This window comes from Canis aureus, chromosome 33, assembly GCF_053574225.1.
Source record: "Canis aureus isolate CA01 chromosome 33, VMU_Caureus_v.1.0, whole genome shotgun sequence".
In the NCBI taxonomy this organism is placed as follows: Eukaryota; Metazoa; Chordata; class Mammalia; order Carnivora; family Canidae; genus Canis; species Canis aureus.
The window spans coordinates 462,196-490,061 of NC_135643.1; the positions used below are offsets into that span (position 1 = coordinate 462,196).

The following is a 27,866-nucleotide window of genomic DNA, read 5'->3' on the forward strand; positions in this document are numbered from 1 at the left end:
TGAGCCACTCGGGCTGCCCTGATGATTGGTTCTAAAGGACGGAATGTTTGGCTGTTCCTTTGGGTGGCTGGAGATCAGTGAAGAATGTCATTGGAATTGAGTTCAATTCCTGAGGTCACAGTATGAAGAGTGACAAACTTTGAAAAATTGTAACGTGAACTACTCAAGTGGAACAATAAAGGGAGAGGTTGAGAGGGATATTTTAGTCACTAAAGAAAGTGAAAGTAATCTAAAAATCTAAAAGAAAGCAGTGTGGGAGTACGTGAGATTGGCAACAACAGAGGAAAGCTGGAGATGATGGCAAAGAAACAAAGGTTAAAAGAGACTCAGGACCAAATGACCCAGCAATTCCATTCCTTTTTTGGAATTTTTTGTGCCAAGAAAAATGAAACCATATGTTCACACAAAAACTTTTACACAAATGTTTATAGCAGCATTCTTTTATTTTTATATTTATATTTTATATAATAATTGATATATATAAAAATATATTTATATTTATATTTTTTATATTTATAGCAGCAACAGCCAAAAAGTGAAACTCAAATGTCCATCAACTGATGAATGGATATACTATGGTGTACCCATACAATGGAATAAAAAAGAAGTAAGTATTGATACATGCTATGACATGGATAAATCTGGAAAACATTATGCTAAGTGAAAGAAGCCTGACACATAGAAACAGAAATTAGGGCAGCCTGGGTGGCTCAGCGGTTTAGCCCTGCCTTCGGCCCAGGTTGTGATCCTGGAGACCCGGGAGGGGTCAGGCTACCTACATGGAGCCTGCTTCTCTCTCTGCCTGTGTCTCTGCCTCTCTCTCTCTCCTCTCTCTCTCTCTCTCTCTCTGTCTCTCATGAATAAATAAATAAAATCTTTTAACAACAACAACAAAAAAAAGAAACAAATTAGTAGTTACCAAAAACTGAGGGGGAAGATGGGAATGAGAAGGGATTACTGTGGGTATATATTTCTTTCTAGGGGGGTGAAAATGTTCTGGAATTAGACAATGGTCATGGTTATACAGCCTTGTGAATATACTAAAAACCACTGATCTGTACACTTTATTTTTTTTTAAAGATTTTATTTATTTATTCATGAGAGACAGAGAGACAGAAAGAGAGAAAGAGAGAGGTAGAGGGAGAAGCAGGCTCCATGCAGGGAGCCCGATGCGGGACTTGATCTGGGGACTCCAGGATCACGCCCTGGGCCAAAGGCAGGCGCTAAACCGCTGCGCCACCCAGGGATCCTGATCTGTACACTTTAAAAGGGTGGATTTCATGTATGTAAATTATATCTCAATGTAAAAATAGATTACAGGATAAGAAATATATGGCCTTCCCAGAAATTTTTCAATAAATTTACTACATATTTTAGCTTAGAGTAGCCTATATATCCTTCCTCACATTAGTGATTATTATGTTTCTACTCTTGGCAACAATATTCTCTACACATTTTGACATCCCAAAACAATGTGCTTGGGCCAGTTTCTTGCCAAACAAACAAGCAAGCAAAAAATACCTCCCACTTAGGTCCTATGAAATACTGATTTATCATAGGTTTTTGACATCACTTCAAATGAGTTACTGAGTGAACAGAAGGGCCATGAATTTTCAGACTACAAAAAGTAGTCTTTATTTTCAATATATTATAGAGCATGCAGCTATGAATACATCCCACTATTCTATTCAGGAAAATGGACTGATTTATTTTGATCTGGTACTTTGATGGAAAGACACTTGCCATAGAAGAGAGAATTCTGTTCTCAACCTAGTAGTTCATTCAGTGACCTCATTACTATATATTAAAGTGATTGACAATCAGGTTTGAAAACCTAGAGTACAATATACCACTTACTTTGCCAATTTCAACATACGTCTATACCATAACAGTGCGAACCTGGAAATCCATTCTTCAAATGTTAAAAATACATTTTGTTTGCATGGTAATATGCCTCTTGCAAAAATTCTTCCTTGACATTCCATCTCCCTCTAGCCTCTGCCCTATTCTTTTGTTAATCTTTATAACAAAACTACAGAAAAAGTCTATTCGTTTCTTCCAGTTGTCTCTTGGGCTTTCATCCTTATCACATCACTGAAATAGTTTTTCCCAAAAGTCACTATGACCTATATTCTGCCAAGGCCATCTGTAGCAGAGATTACTAACTACTCACAATAAGCTGGTTCCTTTTTCCTGTATGTATGGCTTATTTATTTGCTGCAGTTTTCATTGAGGTTGGGATCGTGTGACTTAATTCAAGCCAATGGAATATGAGATAGCTACCATTCCCAGTCCAGGCCCATAAAAATCTCCATACAAGATCCTCCATATTCCTTTTCTCTTTCACCTGGCTATAATGAAGATGACTACAGCATTATCTTGAAGCCACACACGTGTTAAAGTTGGTAGAGCCTTCATTCATCTGTATTCCTAAATGACTAAGTAGGGGGCCACTGGCCTCTTCACTACCACTCTCTTAGTTTTTGTATGAGGGGTAAAAAACCTAGTTTGTGCCTTTAGATGTTTTGGGGCCTATTTATTATAGCAGATAGCCCAACTTAATTAATTCACTACCTTATTTGACCTCTCAAGCAGCATTTGACACAACAGTCTATTCTTTGCTTTTGACATAAACTCTTGAAACTTCGCTTTCTATGACACCAGTACTTGCCGTATTTTGTCTCCTTGTTTCCTTTGCAGGCTTCTCCTGTACCAGAACTCTGAATTTTAAGAGTACCTGAGGGCTCAGTCCTCAGCCTTTTTGTTTCTGTACACTCACTTCCTAGGTGATCTCATCTCATCCAATAGCTGCAAATACCTATACTGGCCACTTACAGCACTGAGCTCTCCTCAGAATTCCAAAATCAAACCACCTGACATTTCTGCTTGGCTATACAATTGGCATATGAAACTTAACATGGTTAAAAGAGAAGTGTTGATTTTTCCCTTCACAATCTACTCCTGCTCCTTCAGTATCTCAGTAAAGTACAGCTTTCCACCCAGGTTCCATCAAAATCCCAGGGATCATCCTTGAACATTATCTTTCCGCTTGCATTCAAATCCAATCCTAAGTCTTGTAGGTTTTATCTCCATAATATATCTTATTAGCTGACCATTTATCACCATCTTCACAACTGCAGCCTTAATCTAAGCCACTATTACCTGACATCCCTTCCTGACAGGCTCCACACTGATTCAGACCATATCACCTTCCTGTTCAAATTCCTACAATCCCAGTACAAGGGTAAAATCCAAACTACAAGCCCACCCACAACTTTCTCTCTTGATATCAGCTGTTAGGGCTCTGCTGGCCTTATTTTGCTCTCGAGTACACCAAGCTTCCAAACAGTCTGTGCAGTTTGTTCTTCCTTCTATTTGGAATGTCTCCTACCAGATCTTATCAATGTTGCTTTCTCCTTATTTTGGACCTCAAATGCACCTCTTCAAGAGGGCTTTCATCACCACCCTCAGTAATGATTATGGAACAGCCCATCTCCTGTCACTATTACATTCTCCACTAGTTCTACCCTCCTATGAACCATGTGATCTTGGAAAAGTAGCTAACCCCCAGGCCTGCATCAACCCTTCTGTAAAATAAACAGTACTCTTACTCACAGGATTACTGTTAGGACAAAATTAGTTGTACATGCCCAGGACTTACCAGGACTGAAATTACTTATTTCATGTTCGTTGCCATCCTCCCTCAAAAAATACAAGTTTCCAGAGAGTAAGCTGTACCTACTGTTACTAACCAGCAATAGGATGATTTCTGGCACATACCAAGATTCCAATAAATAGTCACTGACTGCAGTGTAAATCTTTCTCACTCCTGTCACACATTTGTTACTTAAGTGCCGGCTTTGAAACATCACTCTAAGTCATTTCTGGCAAGTCATCATGCCAGATGACAAATTTTCTCTTACATGTTTTCTAAGTCCCTATCCTCATCACCAATATGCAAGAATTTTGCCCAAGTTTTAGTTTACCTCTTTTAAAAAAATTAAACTTAACAGGGTTATCAAATTTAAAAATATATGTAAAGTGAGGACCCTCAAAAATCATTTCTTTATCTCAGCTCGGAGACTGTAGTATTTGACAGCTATTTGATTTCTCAATGACTTTGTTTTTAAATTTTTTAATTTATTTATGATAGTCACACACAGAGAGAGAGAGAGAGAGAGAGGCAGAGACACAGGCAGAGGGAGAAGCAGGCTCCATGCACCGGGAGCCCGACGTGGGATTCGATCCGGGGTCTCCAGGATCGCGCCCTGGGCCAAAGGCAGGCACCAAACCACTGCGCCACCCAGGGATCCCGACTTTTTTTTTTTTTTTTTTTTCTCAAAGTAAACTCTACCCTTACTGTTGGGCTCAAACTCAAGATCCAGAATTCAAGTCACACACTCTACTGGCTGAGCTAGTCAGGCACCCCTGAAGCTATTTCAGTTCTGTTCCAATTCTCTTCTCTGCTTCATTATGTAATGCTGTGCTTTCTGAATGTAGTTCCTGATTAAGGGATCCTTAATTTTAGGATCCAACTAATGCTGGAGGCTGTGATTTTACAATTTTCTAAAATAACCCCAGGATAAAAATGCACTGTTTACATTTCTGGTATTTAAAACCCATTTTCTAAAATTAAATAAATCATCCTTTAAAGCAGATTGACACTTTTGGCTAATGCAATATTTCAGATCATGTCATACTAGTGTAAATGCAATATCCTTTCTGAGCTTCAGTCTCCTTGGCTGTAAAATAGACAACTACACTTAGCTTAGCCTAAATATTAAATCAATTGTAAAGCTATCAGAAGGGTGACTCAATTTATCTTCAAATATTACAGAAAACTCATTTAGAAATAAAAATGAATGTAAAGATATTTTACTGGTTGCACAATTTTAAAACGGAAGTGCCTGCTTTTTTCATTGATATCTTTATGCTATCCAGAACTCGTTCATTTTCAATGTCTTTCCTCAAAACACCTCCTGAATTCAGGTGCCAAAACATAAGCTATTTCTTTTCCTCAGATTTAAGTCTTGAATTACAAGTTTATCAGTTCTCCTGCTTCCATTTTTGTCCTCCTACCATCTATTCTTTTTTAAAAAAATTTATTTATTCATGAGAGACACACACACACAGACACACAGAGAGAGGGAGAGAGAGAGAGAGAGAGAGAGAGGCAGGCAGAGACACAGGCAGAGGGAAAAGAAGGCTCCCTGCAGGGAGCCTGATGCGGGACTTGATCCCAGGACCCCGGGATCACACCCTCAGCCAAAGGCAGATGCTCAACCACTAGAGCCACTCAGGCATCTATTCTTGTGAAGGCATTATTCTATCATTCCCATGCTTAATTTTCTTCAACGGCTTCCTGTAGCACTTAGAAATTCAAGTAAATTCCTTACCCTGGTTGAGGTGATCTAGTCTGACTCCTATCCCACCTTTTGACTTCATTTTACCTATCCCAGCCTCTTCTTACTTTCCATGTTTTTCCAGTTTTATAGGCCTTCCACTAGCTGATCCCTCTGGCTGCAGTGCCCAAATGGTTGACTGGGGAACACCATCCTAAAGTTGCCACACAGTGGCTATGTTATCTTAAAGTTTTGCAGTACATTTACAACTATACTTCTCTATTATCAATAAGCTCAGGGAGCTTATTCACTCCGTTTTTTTTTTTTCTTTTTAAAAATATTTTATTTACTCATGAGAGAGAGAGAGAGAGAGAGAGAGAGAAGCAGTCCCTATGCAGGGAGCTCGATGTGGGACTTGATCCTGGGACTCCAGGATCACACCCTGGGCCGAAGGCAGGAGCCAAACCACTGAGCCACCCAGGGATCCCCTTCACTACCTGTTCTATTCATGTAACTTTAATATCAAGAACAGTGCCTGGCACGCAGAGGTGGCTCACTCTACACTTAACAGTGTTAAATGGCTTGTCATGAAAACAATAGTGTAATAGTATAGGGGCACCTGGGTGGCACGGTTGACTAAGCGTCTGCCTTCAGCTCAAGTCATGATCTCAGGGCCCTGGGTTCCAGCCCCATGTAGGGCTCCCTGCTCAGTGAGGAGCCTGCTTCTCCCCTTCCCTGCCATTCCCCCTGCTTGTGCTCGCTGTCAAATAAATGAAGTCTTAGAAAAAAAATAGTGTAATAAAAAAAATAGTATAATAGTACAGAGGAAAATACATACTCATACTCATGCCAAAGTATCTACAGGGCTATCTACATATTAAGACTGGGAATTCTTTCTTTTGGATTATCTGTATTATCTATAATGTGCACAGCATGTTTAATTGCTGTAAATATATATAAAATTGACCATTTCAGAAACTGAAATGAAATAAAAAGCCACAAGCCAAAATTTTACACAGTTCTAGACAGGCTGATCTTTTCAGGTCCAGTTTCACATCAAAATCCAAGGTTTCAGTAGCACTCCTGCCTCCTCACCCAGAAAGCCTGTTTTCCCTTTGTGTTGCACATACCATTTTATTTCTCCAATTATACAATAAGAAACTTGGAGTTCTTCTGATACCATCCCTTCCCCACCAAGCCCTGGACATTTTACCCAAGTCTTTCAAATTCTTTAGATTCTAACACTCCAGTAGGAGCTAATACCACCACTCTAGTATCATAGCTCTTGACTGAAATACTGGCAGTATCCATTTTACCTGATTTACTCAGTTTGTCACAGAACTCTTTCAGTTTGTTTACTATGTGGCTAGAGACACTTCAAAATAGGATTACCTGCCCTCACTGAAAATCTTCAACTTCCCATTGCTCTTGGGATGAAGACCAAACTCCTTAAGGCCAACAAGGCCCTTTATGGTCTGCCCCCTAGCCACCTTTTTAAATATGCACCTGTGTACTTCTTACAGCCTGAGAAATGGATAGGGAGACAAAATTCTGAGAACCGAGGAGACTTCAAATAATTCTAGATTAAATAGGTCAGAAAAATGGGATGTTCATTCAGTATTAGAGAGCCAGGAATCACAGAAAACACGTCATTTTGGACTTCTGAACTCTGAATTTCCTAGGATTTCAAAGAGGTCTGTGGCAAAACAGATTTTAAAAATGTGTTTGGGAGGCATTAAGTGGCTCAGTCGATTAAGCATCGACTTTTTGATTTTGGCTCCGGTTATGATCTCAGGGTCCTAGGATGGAGCTCTGAGCTCAGCAGGGAAATCTTCTTTCTTTCTCCCTCTGCTCCTGGTCTCTCCCTTCTCAAATAATCTTTAAAAATACTTGGAAGACAGGATAGGACGACAGCAGAAATGCAATGTAGTAAAAAATACTAACAGGATAACACTTGCAGAGGACCCACTACACTGTTTTAGGTGCTTCATAGATTAAGACACTGAGCATCCTCTCAATCACCCACCTTACAAAATGAGGAAACAGAGGCACCAAACAAGAACAACCTCTGAATGATAGAGGTGCCATTGAAGCCAAAGCCCTCCTTCTTGACCATTTTACTATATGGAAGTAAAGTTGTTCCCAGCTTAAATGAAACCACTTAGAGAAAGTTTGTCAGGAAAGAGACGGAGGACAGAAGGGACTGGGCACAGGGGTGGTTGGCATGTGCAGAGTTGTGAGGTGGTAAGATCCAGTACAGAAAACAAGAGCAGTTAAAAGAATATTAAGTCACAAAAGTGAAAGAAAGCATTTGAACACTCAGCCAGCTTTATCAAATTCTTAGGGAAAAAAATCTCAGATCAAGGATGAAGAGGTCAATGTGGCAATAGAAGCATAGTAATCTGTGAATGTTTAATTCTGAATCTGCATTTATAGCATTTTGCTCAGTATTTGGTAATGCTAAAAACACTTTCCTATTCTGAAGCATGTCAAACATAAGATGTGCATACAAACAGATTTGAAGACTGCAGTCTCTATTTGTCAAAAAAACCCTCCAGAAACTTCATTACTTAGGAATTATCTAGCTTAATGACATTAAATGATTTTAAATAATTACTCTTTATCTGAACCTACTGAGATCACAAAAGAGAGATTTCTTTCATGATGTAATACTGTTCATTTATCCCGTAACTTTAAATAATTTAGAACTCTGGCATCAAACTAACCAAAATAGTCTACTACTAAATAATTAGAGTCTTATGGAACACAGAATAAAAAGGGGGGAAAAATAGGGTCTTTAGTCTTCCACAGTTAAAATATAAATTATGATGAGCAAGTTATCCTAACTTAAAGGAAAAATATGAACATTTATCCATTAAATTCTTTCACTTGCCACAGAAATCACCTAACAGAAATGAAGCATCTTGTGTGACTAAAGTTTTCAAATATTTCATTTCACATAAGTCTCCTGGACCAAATGATTATTGAAAACCAAATCTGAAGCAGCAAATTTAGTGTAGCATATACACTTTATCCCTCCTAAAAAATGTTTTTCCCCTCGTCATAAAGTTAGGTAAATTATTACAATTAAAATTGAAAGTGAGGGGCAGCCCGGGTGGCTCAGCAGTTTAGCGCCACATTCAGTCCAGGTCTTGATCCTGGAGACCAGGGATCGAGTCCCACGTCGGGCTCCCTGCATGGAGCCTGCTTCTCCCTCTGTCTGTGTTTCTGCCATTCTGTGTGTCTCTCATGAATAAATAAAATCTTTAAGAAAAAAAAAATTGAAAGTGAGGGCAGCCCGGGTGGCTCAGCAGTTTAGCGCCGCCTTCTGCCCAGGGTCTGATCCTGTGGACCTGGGACCGAGTCCCAGGTCGGGCTCCCTGAATGGGGCCTGCTTCTCCCTCTGCCTGTGTCTGCCTCTGTGTTTCTCATGAATAAATGAATAAAATCTTAAAAAAAAAAAAATTGAAAGTGAATTTACTATACACTTATAAAAACCTTAAGTCTTACTTCCTTGACAGTATGGAAATAATGATTATTTGGGGTTCTCTCCAATACAAACTTGTGAAGACTGATTCAAGGAATCCTCATGAACAGTGTTACAAATACATCAGCAGGAAAAAATCATTCATAACCATCCCTTTTAACAAGTCTCAAGTTCTAATATCATATATGCATTAGGACCTAATTTTTCATTTGAAATACTTAGTCACATTTGCAAGTATGTATTTTCCATTTAATATTCTTTTAGAGCTTGACAAATTTGTTCCAATTTCTGAATTGAGTCATGCCTATAACTTCAGATGTCCTTCTGAGATAAGAGGTACCAATCCTTTAGAAAACTTAAGTTTTGGTTTTTCTCTAAACGTTTAATAAGTGGTCTGATTTTGATCATTCTCACCTTCTTTATACTTATTCTCTTCTGCTATTCTTTAACGTGTATACCAGTTACCTAAGTGAACTGGGATACATCTCTAATCATGTTCAGTCATACTTAAATATTTGTTTTTACTTTTTTAGAAATCAAATTTCACAAACAAGCAGCCATTGGTTTTAGAACAATTCCTTATTTTTACTTAGGTTGTATGAAATGCAATTGGGAAAAAATACTTTGGAACACAAACCTATAGATTAAATTAGGGACATAGATAAATGCTGCAGACATCAGTAGTTTATTGTTTGTTAAGTCCAAACACATTCAAAATGGAAACTCAAAGAATACTTTTCCACCCGAAACAATTAAACTAGATTCTACTAGCATATAATGCTTAACACATTACAGCAATAAAGATGGTAATCCATTGTCTTCTATACCTACTAAAGCCAAGATGGTAAAGCCAATTTGGTTGCAATAGTGTCATAAGGATAGAATATTACCATCACAAAGAAAAAAAAAAAGCAAATAACAGTAATGGTCAATGAATAGTTTTACTCTGGTTCACTGAAAAGGGGACAAAATGTTAAAAGTCCACAGTACTGCAGGTGAACAATCACCATGTAAACTTCTCCATGTGATGTTTTAATGTTTTATTCATGGTATGTAGAGACTGAAGCTGAATGGCTCTTTAATTTTCTATTACACTTAACATTTCTCATTACTTTTGGTGCCAGAACACAGTTTTCATGGGTGGCAGGGCAATATCCTAGATTGGAAATTATATATATATTTAAAACGGGAAGGAAAGAAAAGAGTAGAGGAAAAATATACTATAAAACAAAACAAAACACTGACAATAAACCACTTATTTAAAAGTAGTTTGAAAAAAGGCTTCAAAACTCAAAAGTAATTTTCTGGTAAGAACTTCAAGTACTATACATTAGAAAGTGTAAAAGTGTTCCAACAGGAAAAAAAAAATCTTTAAGCCCCCCAAAATGGAAACTATGAGAAATCTGTGTTCCCAAAATATATGCAATAGTGCAAGACTTTTCCCCAAACATGGAAGACCTCATTCAAGGGAGAAAAGGAGGACAGATTTAATTTCATTATATTGCCCAGTACATGAAAAACAAAATATGTGCATCATTTGCTAGTTTACTAAATAGCAAACAGTTTTATAATTCAGAACCAGTTTGCTACTATGTCAAGTGCATTTTTAAATTTGTTTTTACTAAGAATGGAGAAGTCTTCCATGCTAACAAGCAGCTTTAAGTGGTCACACTTAATTTACCTCACTCCTAGCCTGAAACATCAGAAACTGTTATGTACCCGAATGCTCCAAGCATAAAATTGGATATCCTTCGCCATACTTGCGGTTTACTGGAACTTGCAATAAAGACAGACAATAATCCAGCAGCTACAAACTTTGCTCACAGAATTTAGAGATCCATGTAAAAATAAAAGATGTCGTCCCAGACTTAAATTCAGAGCCACTCGGGTGCTGACATCAGTTCAAGAATTGTGCAAAATGAATGACAGTTCCCTGCCCCCCAAATAGAAAATGCAAACACTTAGGAGATGCTGTTCTTTTCTCTGAAAATTGCAGTATCCTCACTTCGTTTACTTGCCATTTATGGAATCTGACTGCTTTCAAAATGTCATAAAAAATGTACATCGAGTTGATTGGCTTTTCCGAGCACCTCTCAAGTGATACACTTCAACGTTCACATTCATGCTAAAAGTCAGTAAGAGACTTACTCAAATAACTGACTTCCTCCTTCCCTCTCCCTCCCAAACACACAAGACTCCCTCCCACAGAGAACACAAAGCTGTTAACTGAAGAACAAGGTAAATAATATGCTAGTCAATTTTACTGATTTTAAAGATACTGCAATTTTTTATACACTTCAATGATTTTTCAACATTTTGCAGCTGTTTGACTTTGCAGCACAGCAATTCATACACTAAACTGTACAAAATTACCAGCAAGACTGGAATGATGTATTAATAGAAGGCACCATCATGCTTATTACATTACCAGAGAACAAAAATACAGTAAAGACAATTTTCACTGTACATAGCTTAAAGAAAGGAAAAAGGGAGGAGTGTGTTGAGCAGCCAGCCATCCCTGTACTGAAGAGGGGCAGGTAGAAAAATCTTAGATATGGAGCTACTAAATCTGGTCTAATACTCAAGACCATAGCATTTGAAGTTCTGATTTCTGTTATTTAGAGTTCATGACTAAATGATTCCCTTCTGGAATATACTTGTAGTCTTGTTAAGGTTTATGTGTACACACGCTGGTCACTGCAAGCAGATAAAATGCCCTCATCATTTCACAAACTATTCTCTACTGGAAAAAAAGATGAAAGATTTTTTCCCCCTGTTGCCTCCTGTTGCAGATGTCAATGTTAATGAGTTCAGGAGTACCCATTAGTGCATTTTGATGAGTGCATAACAAGTTTCTGTTGGGTTGTATTTTGGGAGAGAGCCAAGAAAAAATGCAAGATTCTCCAATTGCACAAATTGCACTATTTGTGTTTCCAACATTAACAGGTAGAAACAATAACACTTAAACAAAATGTGCAGCAGAGGATTTTTTTTTTTTTTGACTCAAAGGACCTGATTTCAGTTGGGCATGTCCTTTTAAGTTCATTTTGTTGTAGACAGTTTAAGATATGGTCATTTCTCAGTCCTTAATTCTCCAAGTCTAGATTTATAAATTAACAATGTGAATCCTGTTGTGAAATTGGGGAAATAATGTCCACCTCAATTTAACTCATAACCAAAAGATGCTTTTCACATCAAAGAAATGATCAAAAAGGCTGTGTCACATTCCAAAGCCAAAAAAAAAAAAAAAAAAAAATTAACAAGAATGCAAACACGATGAATAATGTACCACTGCCAAGACTCTGTAAACAGTGGAGCTTCAACGACGCTGTCCTGTGAAGCGGCCTTCCATTTGCCCGGTTCCTCTACCAGAGCCAAGTTTCTGTGCCATGCCACCTCTCGGAGGAGGTCCTCTTCCATCCCGGTCGCGCATCATTCCACCACCTACTATGCCACGTGGACCACCAGGACCTCGATCATTGCGCCTAATATCCCTGCGATCATCACCACCACCTCTGGTTTCTCGCTCTCTTGCAGCTCTTGTTTTTTTCTCTTCCACATTTAAGCGTACTTCCCCTCGAAACATAATTGGCTTTAAAAGGAGAGAAAAAGATTTACGTAGGTAGGTTAGACAGCAACTGTCATGTATTCCCTTATCTACCAAAGTAAGAAAATCCTGACAAAAAACTTCTAGGAAATTTAATAGGCAATCTAGTCCAACCTTCTTCACCAGAGCAAACAGTGTAATTTAAAATAATCCATACCACAAATTGGACTGTTATTAAGTAATTGTGTGGTACAACTTAAAAACAAAACAAAAAAACACCACACCTCACACTTTAGAATGACTAACAAATCTTTATTTTCTGCATATTTTCTAAAGCACTAGTTTTAGCTTTACTATTAAGGAAAAATCTATCGCTTTAAAATGCATCAAATTAGCATTACATACAATAGGAATAAAAAAGTCTTAAGTTATGTATGCCCTTTCAATCACTTACTTTTGCAATTAAGATTCTCTGAACTGGTTCAGAGTCATCAAAAACCACAAAACCAAAGTTTGGAAGTTTTCCCCCAACACCCTTGGTATTGATGCGAAGTTCCACAACGTTTCCAAAACCTGTGAAAATATACACCAACGGTTATTTTAATAGAATACTTTGTAGCTTTAATTATTGGGGTGAAATAACTTTAATCTACTCGAACTACTTCAAAACAAAAGTTGCAAACTGCTACATCCAGTGACAACTAAGGTACGTTCACTCATACAAGTCATTTGCATAAAGATGCCAATGACTAGCCTGACCCTTGTTTTGTTACCCTCAATTAGTCCTCTCAAAAGGAAAGTTTCCTGCATGGTTTTACAAAAATGATATCTTCTATTTCTGACTTATATTTGCCAAAAGAATCCTACTCCCAAACATAAGACTGAATCAGCTCATTCTTCTAACCTCTACAACTAGGTCAGTCAACACTAAGTAGTCATGGGGAAACATCTAATATAATCTTCTACCTCTTTCTGATCAATTAAAGTGATTGGTACATGGAGATACACACAGTTTATAGAGATATAAATTTTTTTAAAGTTCTAATTACATTATGAAAAAAGCTTTATTCTCCCCACTTAATTTTCTAATAAAGCAAAATAAACTACTCACTCATGAAGAACTCTTTCAGTTCATTTTCATCAATATCATGTGGCAAGTTACCAACAAAAAGTTGATGACTGTCTGGATAGCGAATTATCCTACGGTTGTCAGATTCATTCTGTTCAAGATCTCCTCTGCCTGAGAAAAGGAATAGGACAGATTAATTAAAGTTTATAATGTCAAAACAACTAAGCTCAAAGCAATGAATGAACAATAGATATTCCTGTTTTAGTTTAATAAGATAGTGAGCTCCTTGAACAGAGGTGGAAGTGCCTATTAATTAGTAGGTTAGTTAGAAAACAACATGACACTAAGTGTAAAGTAAGGGTATTGACTAGATTGCTAAATGCCTTCTTCTAAGATCTACTGATCTGATTATATGAAAGTCCAACATTAGTACAAATATTCCTCCTTAACCAAACTCTTGCCATCACCCAGGAACCAAACAAATTTCAGATAGTAAGATCTGTCCTAAATATTTGTTTAGTATTTTGAAGTTTGCAAATTAATCGTTGGTTGTATGAAATTATAGCCAAATCAGTAAATTTAATAGTAATAACATCTCATTTAGATATCCTGTATACATATTAATGTGCTCAAATTTATATAAATTTTATTTGATCCTCCCAATAACACAAAGAACACAGTGAGGCATGTAAGAAAGGCATCACACAAGAAAAATTTGGGTATAACTAAATGGCATAAGAGAAGCTCATAATTAAGGGTCTCACTCAAGATCATAAACTCAAGGAGTGGCAAAGCTAGGACAAATCCCAGTTCCCATGACTTCTGGTTTAGGAACACATCACTTTATTTTACTTTGTGGGAAAAATTACATAGGCTATTGATGGGTACTATATCTCCCACCTCCTCCCAAAAGCAATCTAAACATACTTATAGAATTCAAATAGAGGTGCTACATATATTAGCTAACAATGGAAACAAGTCAAAAATCATGGCAACTTACTTAATACCTAAGACAATCAAAATAAGAAGAATCAGGGTGTGCTTATTGTTTATCTGTGAAGAGATAAGAGTGCTAAGTAAGAGAGTAGGTTATTGGCAGCTCGGTTTTGAATTCTTAAAACCAGTGACAATAACCAAATAAAATCTGTCTCAAAATTTTTACACCTTCAAAATATAGGTCTCCATCGCACATCAACTAATCCTCCCCTAAAAGTTAGTTTTCTGCCCCAGACTGTACTTTAGCAAGCTACTTAAATCTTTTAAAAAATTTGGTACTCAAAGGAACTGTATATAAAACACATTATAGTATTTTAAGTTCAGTATTTTCCAACTTTCCAAGTACTAAATGGGAAAGGTCACAGAGGGGGCTGACTCACCTGGTCTTGGTCCTCTAGGAGGGAAACCAGGTCGTTCTCTAGGTCGTTGTTCACGCACACGAGGTGGCTGAGACTGAACTTCTGGTTTAGCTTCAACTCTTGGCTAAAATACAAGGGAAAAAACACATTATAAAGAAACTCATTCCACAGGAGACAAAACAACTAAAGCAACCACCAGCGAGTCACCAGCAGACATAATGATATTTTTAAGTTTAGAGTAATTTTAACATAGTGTCCTATGTATATGAAGAATAAATTTTTATAAAGATATTCTGTACCAATCTAGGACTGTAGGGTAGGTTTGTTTTCTCATTCAAGGATATATAACTCAAAATAAGCTGCTTTTTACAACCACATTTTTTCAATAAATTTACATCCACATTGAGACAGCGTTAAAGATACAGCTACAAAAAAAAAAATCACAAAAATGCAAGATGAGCCACTCCATGTAAATACATATGCAAAATAAACAGCCATCTTTATTTTAGACAAAATTACAACATATACTTCCTAATTATCTATCTGCCCTTCAAATAGAAGTGCTTACAGCCAATAACTTCTAAACCCCGTACCATAAATCTTAAAAATCAGTGGATAGTTCAAAATGTACAATTTAGCTTACTCTAGCAACTAAAAAATACCTTTAAATTAAAATTAAATAATTAAGACAGAAACATGTATAAAACACCTCAGAATCAAGGAGTCCTTTAGCTCCCTATTGTTCTTCCTCATGGGAAAAGTAGGCAATTATTTAAGGACTGATTCCAACAACTTTAACTGCACCTTGGGCCGGCAGCAGGCAGGGAGTAATAGGACATTTTAAGATGACTTCCAAAACTTTCTGCTCAGGCTGAATTACACACATATAATTGACTATTTTAAGACAAAATCTGCATCTGCTATTACCTTTTCCTTATTAATACAGTAACATTTTCAATATTCCCATACTCTTTGGCTATCTATTGCCCAAATATTTATGGTCCAAGGAAGAGATAAAAATACATGCACTTTCAAAAAATGCTGAAAACACTCAGCAGGATATGAAGAAAATGTCCTCAGTCAGAACACTAGTGATTTCAGCCCTGTTTTTATGACTGATTATCTCTGAGGACATCAGTCCAGCCAGTGTCTCAAACTCTTCCATCATTTATATATCTGGAATACCATTACTTAGAAGGACAAATTTTGATATAAAGAGTTATGTTTCTTTCAAAAATGACAATTTGCTGTAAATGATCTCACCCACTGTAATCAGAAGGCATATTAATTCCTAACCTAGCAGTTTTTACCAGATGTCTACCTCTTTCCAAGTTGTTTTTTTCACAAAGATTTCCCATTTCCCTCAACATCAAGTTGCTCTCCATGTTCTAGAACTTAGCTAGTTAAAAAAAAAAATAGAACTTAGCTAGTTAAAAAATTATTTTTTTAACTCTCACCAGTTTTCTCAATTATATATTTAGTCCTTATAAAGACTATATCTTATTCATTTCTACACCACCACCAAACCAAGCACAGTGATGTTAGGCACAGATGTTTGTTAACTTTTGGTTCATTTAAAGTTATTTTTTCTTTTTTAAAAGATTTTATTTATTTATTCATGAGAGACACACAGAGAGAGGCAGAGACACAAGCCAAGGGAGAAGCAGGCTCCCTACAAGGTGCCTGATGTGGGACTCTATCCCGGATCCCAGAATCATGCTCTGGGCCAAAGGCAGATGTCCAACCTAGGCATCCCGGTTCATTTAAAATTAAATTACATTTTTAGTTCTTTAATACGTAGGCAAATGTTCTATGCCTGACAAGGGATCCTATGTTATAACCCCGAGACCACTGCTATCTGTATTTGAACGCTATATGATAATTTGACCTGAAATGTGATGCCTGAAAAAGGCAGTTATTTACAAACTTCAGTAAGGGGGCCTAAAAGCACCAACTTACTTCAGTATGAACATAAAACAGAATTAAAGAATAGATGCACCCTAACAAAACTTGATGAAGTTAGTGTTTAAGAAATTAATAAAAATAGCAAATGTACCTTTTAATCTAAAAATTTCAGAAAAACCTCAGGCTCATTGAATCCAAATATTATCAAATAACTTAAGAGGTATCCTCACTGACCTAATTTAAACTTTTTTTCAAAACTGATTACCAAAACAAAAATAACTCCAAGTAGCAATATAGAAAAGTTCATTATCCTTTAAGCATTTAAAATTAAAAATGAACTTAAATAATTTCCAATGTCTTTTAAATAATTCATAGTGAGATTTAGCAACCTTTCAGAAGATACTGGATGATGCCGATACAAAAAAAAAAGAGAGAGAGAGAGAGAGACCAAAGACCTAACAATATTCAATAACTGATTAATTGGTCAACCCAGCCAGCTGTGTATTTGCAATTCTTCAGACTCAATTTCATGATTAAAACTATATATTCCAACAAGATAAAATGGCTAACATACCACATACACTTTAGGGCCTTAAAAATTAATTCCATGCAACCAGAAAGTGTTCAGGTGACAAATTCCACAAAAGAAAGTCAAACAGAATATAAAATAAAAATGGAACCATCAAATCAAACCAATAACAGCAGATAAAACCACAACCAATAAATCCTTCAACTGAACATGAACTACATATATTAGTCAATTTCCAGACAAAACTTTTTCAACCAAGAAATTAACTTACCTACTTCTAAATTAATTCCTATGAAATATCTTAAAATTAAGTTTAATTCTCCTTTTATTAAACTATGCCAAAAGTGTTAATGAAATGGTATAGCCCACCAAAATAATAAAAATGAGGCATTTATTAAATCAAGTGGAATAATCATGAATCCATTCAAAATATAGCCTAAAAGGATCAGAAAGTTTTTAAAATTTTATTTATTTAGGTGATCTCTACACCCAACATGGGGCTTGAACTCACAACCCCAAGATCAAGAATTGGATGCTTTACCAACTGAGCCAGCGAGGAGCCCAAGAAAGTTCTTTTATAGTTTCAACTGTACACGTTTATATGTCTGTCTTTAATAAGGGGATGGGTTGGAAAATACAATCTAGTCTCCTACAATTAAAAAAATAAGTTCCTTCAAAATTTAAAAAAATGTTTCCCCTGGGCAAAAAGATAGGCTCTAATATAATTTAGATGTCTTAAATACAGTACTTTTCTTCTCTGATGTAAATGGAGATAGATTCCCCTCCAAAGGACTAAAGAAACCTCTAGATTTACATGAGTCACAAAGGGACTCTGGTGTCTAACTGCATAAATTCAAAGCCCAGTCCTATGCTATTTATACACAGCTGTCTGACCTTAGGTTGAGGCCTCAATTTACTCATCTGTGAAGCAGGAACAGTAACCACTCTCACAGGGTGACTGTGAGGATGAGATGAGAATGAATATAAAGTGCTTTGTATAATGCCTGGCACATACTAAAGGCATAATAAGCATTAGCTATTTTAACTAGCAGTAAGTTTAAAATAAATGTAGCCAACAATCAAAAGATGAATAATCCAAAGGATTCCAAATGCAAATCTCATAAGAAATCAAGCGTTTCAAAAGAAAATTCAGAAGTCACTCATGAGGTTTTCAGATGGGCTGACAAGCACAACCAATACTTGACAAATTAATTTTCTTCACTAAGACAGAATTCTGGTTTGTGATTTGACATTATTCAACATTTCCTGAATATGTTAACTGAAAAAAAAACAGGTTATCTTGAGGCCACATATTCTATTATGTAGCTATGAGTACCAACGCCATAAAAACTGTCTAGTGATTACTTTTTTGAAACCTCAATGTTTCACTGTTAAGAGCATGTAAGAGGCATACACAAATAATTGTATGCGTATAAGCATTTTATTTTCTTTTTTTTTGCGTATAAGCATTTTAAATATAAATTTTCTAGTAGAATAAAGTTTGACTCAAAATGTAGGAAAAAAAAAACTGAATACCTTTTAACTGTACTATAAATTTAATTAGAATTTAGTTAATTCTAAACTACACCTAGTAAACACATCAGGTAGCCAGTGTCTTATTTTCAATGTTTTTGGAAGCTCTGAAATGGGTAAGATGACAAACAGATGAAAAGCAGAATACTGGAATGATCAGTTAAGTGAACACTACAGTCATAAGTTGGTACAGGCTTCAATTAAACAGAGTGAACCACTTACAGACTGAGAGCTTAGGCAGTTTTTTAAAGTTCTCTATTTTTTTAAAACAGTGATTGCCATACTACTTTGTGCCTTTCCAAATTTCTTCCCTAGAATATTTTTGCTATGAATTTTAGAACTTTAAAAGGAACATATTTTTTTTGTTATTTTAAGAAGCCTTTTAAATGACTCTATCAGTAAAACCAACTTAATGTGTATTTCACACCCAAACCCCAAATGATGATAGAGATTTGGCATTTAAAGTGGGTGCACTGACATTTAATACAATTTTTTTGTATATTTAATCCATAATTTGATTGACTCATTTAAAGAAGTATAAAAAAAGATAAGCAATTGGCAATGTAACAAGGATACAATCCAATGTGTTCACAGATTGGTTACCTGTGAGACTGGTGCTTTAACATGGGGTGGAATTCCAGAGGAAGAAACAGTACCACTAGGAGGCAGGTTTTTACTGGTCACTGAAGCCCAGGAGAAAGCCTGCAGGAAATGCAACAAACCTAGACTACTAATCATGGAAAACCACCAACATTCCTATAGGGAAACTTCCAAATATATATTTTCTTTTCATTTCTAAACTATTGTTCTATATTGGAGGACTCCTCAAAGGAAAGGCACACACACACATGCCAGTCTATGTGCCAGCTTTCAAAATCTCATTTTGCAAGATTATTTGTTTTGTCTGAACTACTAAATAAATCCACAAGCAAGTTCCTATATGCTCTAAGGAGATGATCAATGGCAAACAAAACCACTAACTACACATGCTAGAAAAATAAGAACCTAATAGAACCAATTTCTTTCCCCTTTTGGGGGAAAGTAAGGTGTGTGATGGTGTTGAGGGGAAGGATAGGAAAGAAGAGTACTCACTGGAACTTTAACAGACATTCACAAATTAAACAAGGAATCTCCTCTCACTACCCATATATATTTTAACCTACTTTACAGAAAGATAAAAGATGTTTTAGGTAGGCTTAAATGATACACTATGGGTGTCACGTATCTTTCCAAGACAGTTTAATAGGTGTAGTAAGGAAATTGCTCCCATTTTAACCAGAAATAACATGTATCTCTTCTTTTAATAGCCCAACTTGTTTAAGTTGGGCAACTTCATGACTCCAGTTGCATCCGTGCATAGAGGACTTATACAGAATGGAAGAGCAACTCTCAGCTTTATACATGGACTCAAATAATTTCATGTAAGAGACTAAATAAACACTGCATACAGACAAGGATCAATCATAAGTTTCACTCTCAGGGGTATTTTGGGGGGTTGCGGGGCATGAATACAAAGAAATTCCCTCAGGATTACAAAAACCCCACAGCTCCCATAAACATTAAAAAGCACAGTTTACTATATTAAACCATTTAACATAAGAGAACAAAGGTCATGCTTCATCAATGGCACCAAATGTGAAAGTGTGCTGTTATAGGCCTAAAGACTTCCTTTGATCTAACCTTTGGTGGTTCCTGTGGCAGAGAAACAGGTTCTGCAGGAGGAGGAGAAGTAGACTTCTCCTCTAACTCTTCTAAGTTCTTCTCCTCTACTTGTGGCTTTAGTTCTTCAGTCTTTGTTTCAGAGTCTGGCTCAGGTTCAGGTTCATGAGAGGATTCTTCCAAAGGCTCCTCTATGCCATTACTAAAATAAAATATTTTGTTCATTTTTCAGTATGAGCGAAATGATCAGTTGTAATAAAACAATGTAATATTTCTCTAATCTAATGGCCATAACTGGTAATAAGCTGTTTTGAAGCAGAAGTCCAATAAGAAGGCAGAAGGGAATAATAGTCTTAAGCAGCATTTCTTTAACCCTGCCATTTTAAAATGGGATTGTTAAATTACTAAAAATATTTACTTGAATACTAACTATAAATAAACCTCGTTTTTATAAAAATGAAATGCTCTGTGTATTCCTAACTATTCTTATCAGTAAGTAAACACTGTTTTGGGCAAAACCATATTCGATTTGTTATGTAAATAAAACAACTCTTTCTAAAATTTCTTACATATATATATATAAAGTACTCAAATACTGGCCTGATACCTTTATCAAAAATTTACTTCTAATAGTAATTCCAGTAACAAAAACCACCTTGCAACTACATTATAGTTTAGACCAAATCTGGCCTTGCAAACACTATTCTTACGCCACGGGGTGAGCTTCATAGTAACCACTATCAGCATTTTCTTGCACAGGTTCTGGAGATGGTTGCCTTTCTTCTTGTTCCTCTTCTACCTCATCTTCTGATTCTGACAATACATAACACACATTTCTTTTTCAAGAGGCTCAACAATTTCATATGCATACTTTTAATGTTTAAGTGGTAAGTTTTAAAAATTGACCTATTTCTCACTAAGGTGCTCAAATGCAGCATTCTCTGTTCTCTTAACAATTAAAGAGCAAGCAAGATGAATTTTGGTATTTACTCCATTTTTATTATTTTTTTATGTAGGTTCTACACCCAACGTGGAGCCCAACACAGAGTCGAACTCATGATCATGAGATCATGACCTGAGCCAAGATCAAGAGTCGACACTTAACTGACTGAGCCACCCAGGTGTCCCTATTTTTAAAAAAATATCTAAAAATTAGAAAAGGGCAGGAAATAAATGATATTAAACCATAACTCAGTTTCCTATGTCCCATCTATTCAATAGTATAATAAAACCAAATATACATATAGTAAATAATTATGATATAGCCAAAAAATTGACAGTTAACAAAGATATATTAAGTGGAAAAAAGCTTTGAACCACCACAATTCCATTTTTACAAAAATATATATTGCTAAGGATATGACTCAACAAAATTCTTGATTATATATAAAGGATAAGAATGAAATTTGGTTTACTTTCTATGTCTGATTTTTATATAATTTCATACAATGAACACATTTCTTTTTAACAAAAGGAAGAAAAGGGGGCTTGACTCAGTTACAATAGCAGTAAATTTCTTGAAGTTTCATACTTTTTTTTTAAGTTTCATACTTAAAATAAATAAATAAATAAATAAATAAATAAATAAATAAATAAAGTTTCATACTTTTCATGCCCTTAACGAGTACCAATAGAAGCCGCCTATCTTAACCTCACCTTCATCAAGTTCTGGTTCAGAATCACCAAACACTTCATCTTCATAACGAAACATATCATTATGAACATAAAACTTATTTGGAACAGATCCCTACAGGAAAATGAAATCCAAATATTCCATTAAATACACACAAACGTGACAATGAATAAAAAGAACAAATTACATGGCACATGCAAAATCTTTTTTTTTTTTTTAATTTTGTTTATTCGTGAGAGAGAGAGAGAGAGACAGAGGCAGGCAGAGGGAAACCAGGCTCAGCACTGAGCAGAGAGCCCAATTGGGGCTCAATCCCAGGACTCTGGGATCAGGATCTAAGCCAAAGGCAGATGCTTAATGACTGAGCTACCCAGATACCCGCAATATCTATTTTAACACTATAAAATATAATGTAGACTACATATAATTTTCTAGAATAGAACATGCTATATTAATATAAAGTATACTGTAGACCATTCAAATACTGGAACTCAAGAAATGGCTACTCAACAGAGAACCAAGACTGATTAACAAATGATACATTGCCATTTTAACATAGAAATTACTAAATAAGATTTTATATTATTCCTGTAATCTTAGTCATCTATTGTTATTTGTATCAATAGACTTTTACTTCTAAATAGGCAAAGTGAAAAGAAATTAAAAAGATAGGCAAAGTGTATACACACACACAAAGCTCAAATAAATTACAGTTGACCCTTGAACAACACAAGTTTGAACTGCATGACTCCACTTACACATGATTTTTTTCTGAGAGTTACTGTAAATGTATTTTTTTATGTAATATTTTTCTTTCTCTAGCCTACTTTATTGTAAGAATACAATGTAGAATTATAGAATACATATAAACTATATAATATGTATTAAATGACTATTTATACAATCAGTATGGTTTCTGGTCAATGATAGGCAATCAGTAGAGTTAAATTTTTGAAAAGCCCGAAGTTGTATGTAGATTTTCAACTGCACAGGAGGCTAGTGCTCCTAATCCCTGCGTTGCTCAAGGGTCAAATGTTTATCAATAGGTCCAATATCAATTTCTCAAATTTAGCTACATGCATAACCTGAAGAAACTCTGGACACTTCAAGAAACGAATAACCAAAAAATCATACAAATGAAAATCAAGTGAAATGAAAACTTACTTCAGGAGCCAGAACAAAGGTTTGCATAAACTTCCTCTCTGGCTGTCCACTATTAGATAGCAAACCCATGACCTGGACAACTACTCCATCACTCAAGGTTGCATGAGCATCCACATGACGAATTTTAGTATGACATTCACTGAAGTTCAGAGATAATACTTTGTGGTGTATATCCTTTAAAAGGAAAAAAAGGAAGGAGGAAATACAAACTGTTATGATACTTCATTACTTATTACTATAGACTTTGATTACCTCACAACTCTAAAATTTAACTATGTAATCTTTCTACCTCACTTGAATTTTTTCCCACCATAATACCTTATTGCCAGGTTGATATTCTAAACCAACATTTTCAACATGTTACATACAGTTCGACATTAAGAGATCACCACGGCTACCCCATATTAAGCAGTAATAAGGGCTTTGTATAGCTCTCTCCCGCTATTGTATTAAGTTTTTAATCATTCACACAACTGTGCTGACTACTCTTTGACCTCACAGCTGATTTTACTTTATTGGGTTTGCTGGTGCCATTTCTTCTACTTTTAATTTCCTCTTGTATGGTAAAGCCAAATTCTGTAATTCACCATCTAGCTAAAGTCCCACATCCTCTGTAATGTCATAAGGCACTTATGCTTCTGTGCATTCTTGTAACATATGGTTTAGCCTACATCTGTATAAATTTACTACACTGTCCTCAATTGTTTCCTATATAAAATACATCAAAGATAGATAATATCCCATCTTCTTCTTTGTATCCAACCCAGTTTAACACCTTGTTTCAAACACAATGGATACATTATAAGGACTGAAAGCTCATTTAACAATTATTGTAACATAAATTCTAGTTACAAGCAATGATCACATTCAGGAAGAAATCCAGGAGCACAAAAAGGCTACTTTCAATTATCTTAACACACAAAAAAAGAAAAAAATCTAAAATGTATAGGAAATTGATACTTACATTTTGGCCATAAACAGCCTCCTGGGGCTTTCCACTAGCATCTACTCCACCATGAACATAGGAAGAATTCCTGCCATAAAACCTATAAAGCCAATAACTGATTAACATTCAATATTAAGAGAAGCCTAAGAAACAGTAAAGTTCTGGTACAAAAAGACCTAGTTTGCATGTGTGGCTCTGTCACTCAATAGTTATATAATATTGATAAAGTTACTTATGGTCCTTAAATTCCATTTCCTTGGTTATCAAACAAAACAGTTACTGCATAGGGTTATTCTAAGAATTAAATGAGTAATGAGAGAATTCTTAATGTGCCTGGCACACTGAAAATAATCACTTGCAATTCTCTTCTGATTCCTATCACACCTACTTTTTGAAGTGGAAGAATGAGATTCAAAATACATTCTAAATACTGATGCTGTAGTAATTGATCAGTTTTTCTCTTTAGATAAGAGTTACTTAGATTTGTTCGGGAACCAGATGCTCTTTAACTTTTTATTCAAAATTCCAAGTGATTACTAATTCCAAAAACTTAAAGCAGTTTATTTAGATTTACAGTAATTGAAATAATTGAGACCAAATAAAATCTACATTATTTCAGTATTTAATATCTCATTAATATTTTATACTGCTCTTAAGTACATGATTCTCTGGCATTATCTAAAACAATTAGGGATGTCTGGGTGGCTCAGGAAGTTGAGCATCTGCCTTTAGCTCAGGGCATGATCCCTGGGTCCCAGGATCGAGTCCCACATTGGGCGCCCTGCAAAGAGCCTGCTTCTCTCTCTGCCTGTGTCTCTGCCTCTCTCTCTAATGAATAAATAAATAAATAATTTAAAAAATAATAATAACAGGGCAGCTCAGGTGGCTCAGTGGTTTAGCGCTGCCTTCGGTCCAGGGCGTGATCCTGGAGACCCGGGATCGAGTCGCACGTCGGGCTCCCTGCATGGAGCCTGCTTCTTTCTCTGCCTGTGTCTCTGCCCCCCACCCCCTCTCTCTGTGTTCTCTATGAATAAATAAATAAAATTAAAAAAAATAATAATAATAAATTAAGGGCAGCTCCAGTGGCCCAGAGGTCCAGCGCCGCCTTCGGCCCAGGTTGGGATCCTAGGGACTTGGGATCGAGTCCCACGCTGGGCTCCCTGCATGGAGCCAGCTTCTCCCTGTGCCTCTCTCTCTAGGTCTCTCATGAATAAATAAATAAATAATCTTAAAAAAAAATCTTAAATAAATAAATAAAACAATTAGAACTCCTATCTTTCTAATTAGGATTATCAAACATGCAAAGTTAATTTTTTCATAAAGAGAACTCAGCTCCTATTGTGAACGAAACATAAAAGACTTCCTCTGTGCCAACCAATGTTCTCAGAGCATTATATGTATTAATTTATTTACCCCTCCCCTAATAACATCATGAAATAAGCACTATTATGTAAATGAGCAAACTGAGCTTCAGAAGAGATTAATTTACCAAGGGCAGTAGCTAAGACACGAACCCAGACAGTCTGGCTACGGAGTCCATGTTTCTAACTACTACCTGTGTTTTTTAAGTTTACACTATTTTCTCGCATGTACCACTGGCAAACATGTAAACTTCTATTATTTTTCTGGAGGACAATTTGGCTGTTAAGTGTAAAAAAAAGCCTTAGAAATGATTATACCTTTAACAATTCTACTTCTGGGAACTTAAGAAACGTCCACAAAGATGTATGTGTAAGGATTCTGATCATAGTTTGTTAACAAGTGAAAAATTACAGACTAATTTTCATTAATAGGTAGATTGGTTACATAAGCTAAGTATAAAACAGAAGTTTATGGGGGAGACTGGGCAGCTCAGTTGATTAAGATTAAGCATCTGCCTTTGGCTCAGGTCATGATCCCAGGGTCCCTGAGATCAAACTTAGCATCAGCATCATTATCAGGCTCCTTGCTCATTGGGGATTTCTGCTTTTTCCTCACCCTCTGCCCCTCCTCTCTGCTTGTTCTCTCCCTCTCTCAAATGAATTAATCTTAAAAAAAAAAAAAAAAAGTTTATGAGGTTATTTTGAAATAATGGTGGAGAGCCTGTCACTACAAAAACAGAACAAAACCTCCCTGTTTAAAAAACAAACGATGCTAATACCTATATTATATAAAGACTAAATTTCAGACAAGGAAAGGCCCTATTCCTTTCTTCCCTCCCCAAACTCCTTTATATACACTGTCAACAAGACTATCTTTTATTTCTATAATTCAAAAAATGTATAGTTATTCACTTTTGGAACTTTTTTTGAGGAGGGGGATTTGTTACAGGAAAATACCTTATGGAATTAATAGAAGACACTGCAAAATCTAACTTTAGAATGCCCAGAATACTTATAAAGAGGACCTAGCTAAAAGAACCTAAGTCCTTTTAACAGCTCTTCCCATATGAAGTGGCAATGATTTATCCCTTAACTCATGTGGCTGGTGTTTTCAACAACAAATGCATGTGAAATCTAATTCTTAAAAAGTCTCACGTATCTTCCACCTGCTAAAATACACAGGAAGAACAAAAATTATAAATACTACTCATAGTATCAATTTGACCTCAACTTCTGGAAAAAATAAGCTTACATATGTCCAACTACTGCCAAAATAGTATACAAGGCTCCTACTGCTGTTTTACCAATGAATACTATTTTACAGATCAATCAGAAGAAAATTTTGCAATGACTTAAATGACTATTTTTAATACTGCTATAAGGAACTTAAAAAAAGACAACTTATGACTGTGATTTCAAATTGCAGACTAGAAGCCATTAGTTGTCAAGCCCAAGGTTTATTTAAATGAAATACAAAATACTGAAGGATATAATTCTGTACGTGTACACAGACATGAATGTGTTATATTAACAGGATATAATATGAAGCATTTTTCCTACCATGGATTTCTTTCTTTCTTTTTTTTAAAGTAGGCTCCACACCCAGCATGGAGCTCCAAACAGGGCTTGAACTCATGACCCTGAGATCAAGAGCCAGACACTTAACTGACTGGGCTACCCAGTCACTCACTGATTTCATTTTTTTTTTTTAATTCATGTTGCATGACTGAAATTTTATTTTATTTTTTTTAATAATAAATTTATTTTTTATTGGTGTTCAATGATTTCATTTTTAAAAAAACTTGGGGAAAAATGGTTTTAGCCATTAGACAGTTAAAATATTGGCTATGAAAAAAAATAAAAATAAAAAATATTGGTTATGGTTTGCAAAGAAACAATCAGAACATGAATAGGAAAGACAAAATATATGTTTTCAAGAAAACAAAACTAAATAAAAATACTAAATAACCCATTTAGAACTTACCTGTGTAAATATTCTGGAGCTTTATTCAGCAAAGTATAATATTGCCTCACAAACTCCCGCCCTACAAGCAGCGGACTGGGCTTCTCCATAACCATTTCTTTGCTGCACAATGTCAAATGCTAAGGGAGCAAACACAAGAATGATAAACCCTCAGGAAGTAAATTTCCTTAGCCATACAAACAGGAATAAAGCAAAGTAATACATTAAAAAGCAATTTACAACAAAATAATAAATTCCCAACAACTATTGGTAACTTCCAACATCTGCAGTGTCTCTTTGTCTCTATTCCTCAAGAGAGGTGTGGGGGGTAGGCGAGGTGCAGCAGTTCTTTTTCTTATTCCCAAGAAATTAC

The 27,866-nt window shown here is 35.8% G+C and overlaps 2 protein-coding genes across 5 annotated transcripts in view; one reads left to right on the top strand and one right to left on the bottom strand.

The window, feature by feature from the left end:
• The window catches only part of LOC144304071 (uncharacterized), a 55,287-nt gene that overhangs the window by 3,211 nt on the left and 24,210 nt on the right, over positions 1 to 27,866 (top strand). For 2 of the 3 annotated variants that reach the window (XR_013371053.1, XR_013371054.1), the window contains exons 2-3: positions 520 to 607; positions 21,443 to 21,616. The gene's annotated coding sequence lies outside the window, so the exon portion shown is untranslated. Of the gene's footprint in view, positions 1 to 519; positions 608 to 21,442; positions 21,617 to 27,866 lie in introns of those variants that run through there. The other variant, XM_077882512.1, reaches the window with a different exon arrangement.
• G3BP2 (G3BP stress granule assembly factor 2) overlaps positions 9,496 to 27,866 on the bottom strand; it is a 34,044-nt gene continuing 15,673 nt past the window's right edge. The window contains exons 2-12 of one of the 2 annotated variants that reach the window (XM_077882509.1): positions 27,515 to 27,633; positions 24,188 to 24,269; positions 23,224 to 23,397; positions 22,083 to 22,173; positions 21,137 to 21,239; positions 20,448 to 20,628; positions 19,371 to 19,469; positions 14,822 to 14,924; positions 13,488 to 13,616; positions 12,831 to 12,949; positions 9,496 to 12,421 (exon numbers count right to left, since the gene is read on the bottom strand). In XM_077882509.1, coding sequence (XP_077738635.1) covers positions 12,149 to 12,421; positions 12,831 to 12,949; positions 13,488 to 13,616; positions 14,822 to 14,924; positions 19,371 to 19,469; positions 20,448 to 20,628; positions 21,137 to 21,239; positions 22,083 to 22,173; positions 23,224 to 23,397; positions 24,188 to 24,269; positions 27,515 to 27,609 — 1,449 coding nt within the window. In that variant the 5' untranslated portion in view covers positions 27,610 to 27,633 and the 3' untranslated portion in view covers positions 9,496 to 12,148. The remainder of the gene's footprint in view (positions 12,422 to 12,830; positions 12,950 to 13,487; positions 13,617 to 14,821; positions 14,925 to 19,370; positions 19,470 to 20,447; positions 20,629 to 21,136; positions 21,240 to 22,082; positions 22,174 to 23,223; positions 23,398 to 24,187; positions 24,270 to 27,514; positions 27,634 to 27,866) is intronic. The other variant, XM_077882510.1, reaches the window with a different exon arrangement.